The sequence below is a fragment of the Pelophylax lessonae genome (assembly GCF_965119305.1).
Source record: "Pelophylax lessonae genome assembly, chromosome: 3".
In the NCBI taxonomy this organism is placed as follows: Eukaryota; Metazoa; Chordata; class Amphibia; order Anura; family Ranidae; genus Pelophylax; species Pelophylax lessonae.
Window position 1 is genome coordinate 293,624,973 of NC_138770.1, and position 1,348 is coordinate 293,626,320.

At 36.6% G+C, this 1,348-nt stretch overlaps 1 protein-coding gene across 1 annotated transcript in view; it reads right to left on the bottom strand.

Annotated features, from left to right (window-relative positions):
• Window positions 1-1,106, bottom strand: part of LOC309550478 (MAM domain-containing protein 2-like) — a gene marked incomplete at its 3' end in the record, with an annotated part of 1,378 nt that extends 272 nt beyond the window's left edge. Inside the window, exons 1-2 of the mRNA XM_082250848.1 lie at window positions 986-1,106; window positions 1-237 (exon numbers count right to left, since the gene is read on the bottom strand). The exon at window positions 1-237 is cut by the window's left edge and continues 20 nt beyond it. Coding sequence (XP_082106974.1) covers window positions 1-237; window positions 986-1,058 — 310 coding nt within the window. The 5' untranslated portion in view covers window positions 1,059-1,106. The remainder of the gene's footprint in view (window positions 238-985) is intronic.
• Window positions 1,107-1,348: the final 242 nt, after the last annotated feature.

The following is a 1,348-nucleotide window of genomic DNA, read 5'->3' on the forward strand; positions in this document are numbered from 1 at the left end:
GCAGGAAAATGTTTTCTACATGCCACATGTCTCCCTGATTTCCTTTTATACTGGTAACATATTCCAAGCCTTTCTCTCTTAATACTGCCACCCTTAGCATCATGGACTGTGCAACTCCATACATGTGATACCAGAATTGCAAGCAATGCATTCCACTGAAACAATTAGTAGGACTCTCCAGTCTTGCAAAGTCTCCCTCATGTGAAAACTGCCCATCAATATAGAGGTAGTACCCAACTGAAAAATCCAAAATTAATGTATTAATCTATAAATTATTGTTGTGATACTTTTTTTTTTTTAGTCACACATTTTACTTCATTATAGGACAAGTATCAGGTTCAGGGGGGAAGTTTTTTCAATACAAAACCAAATTCAAGAACACAGGGACATGACCTCAAACTAACTGAAGGAAAATTCAAAACTAGTGTTACAGTGTTACTAAACCCATAACAGTAAAATCAGTCTGTATATGCAGTAAAGCATGCTTGGCATACTCACTGTGGAAGCTAAGGAGTTAATCCTTTGCATTGGGTATAAAGGCTGTTTGATCCTGTCTCCCTGATCCTCCTCTTCTTTTACTGTCTCCAAAAAAGAACCTGATATTCACAGGGGACAGGCTGCACATGCTCAGGTTGGTGTGTATAGCTAGTGAGTTTTTTTGTTTTTTTCTTGGGAGAGTGCATGTGATCAGCACAGGGCCAATCAGCACTGTCCAGACCTGTCCAGACAGAGGATCAGGGGAGAATGAAAACTCCTCCTACAAGCGTTACCAGGAACTGATACAAGTCACAAGGCTGCTATATACTGCTGATGAGAAAAGGTATTTAACCCTCTATATTTACTAAAATAATTGCGTTCCACATTCAGTGTTTTGTGGGAAACCAGATATAGTGAATGCAGGTTCTGGGTTTAGTAACACTTTAAATGTTAATAAATAAAAAAAAATTACTTCAGTAAGAAGTAAATTAGTGAAGGAGATTCTTACATCCTGTTGTGTGGTCATACGAAGGTCCAGTAAAAGAAGAAGGTGTTGAGCCTGTCCAGTGTATCCAGTCCATGTTATCAGCCACTGACTGCTTCCAGTTGCAGAAGCTCACATCAAAAGAACAGTCTAAAATGCATAAACCTTTTATAGGGTAATAAAAAAATAAATGTAAGCATTATAATAACGGTTATTAAATACAGGATATTATAAAAAAATAAAAAGTTGTGTTTAATCGATGCAGAAATTGCACACATGTAGAACTGACTAAAGCAGTTTGAAGACTATGTAAATCTTGAAATATATGCATTGCAAATGTATTGATTAACCTAAATATATGGATAAAGAGTTGTCAAACATCTCTCT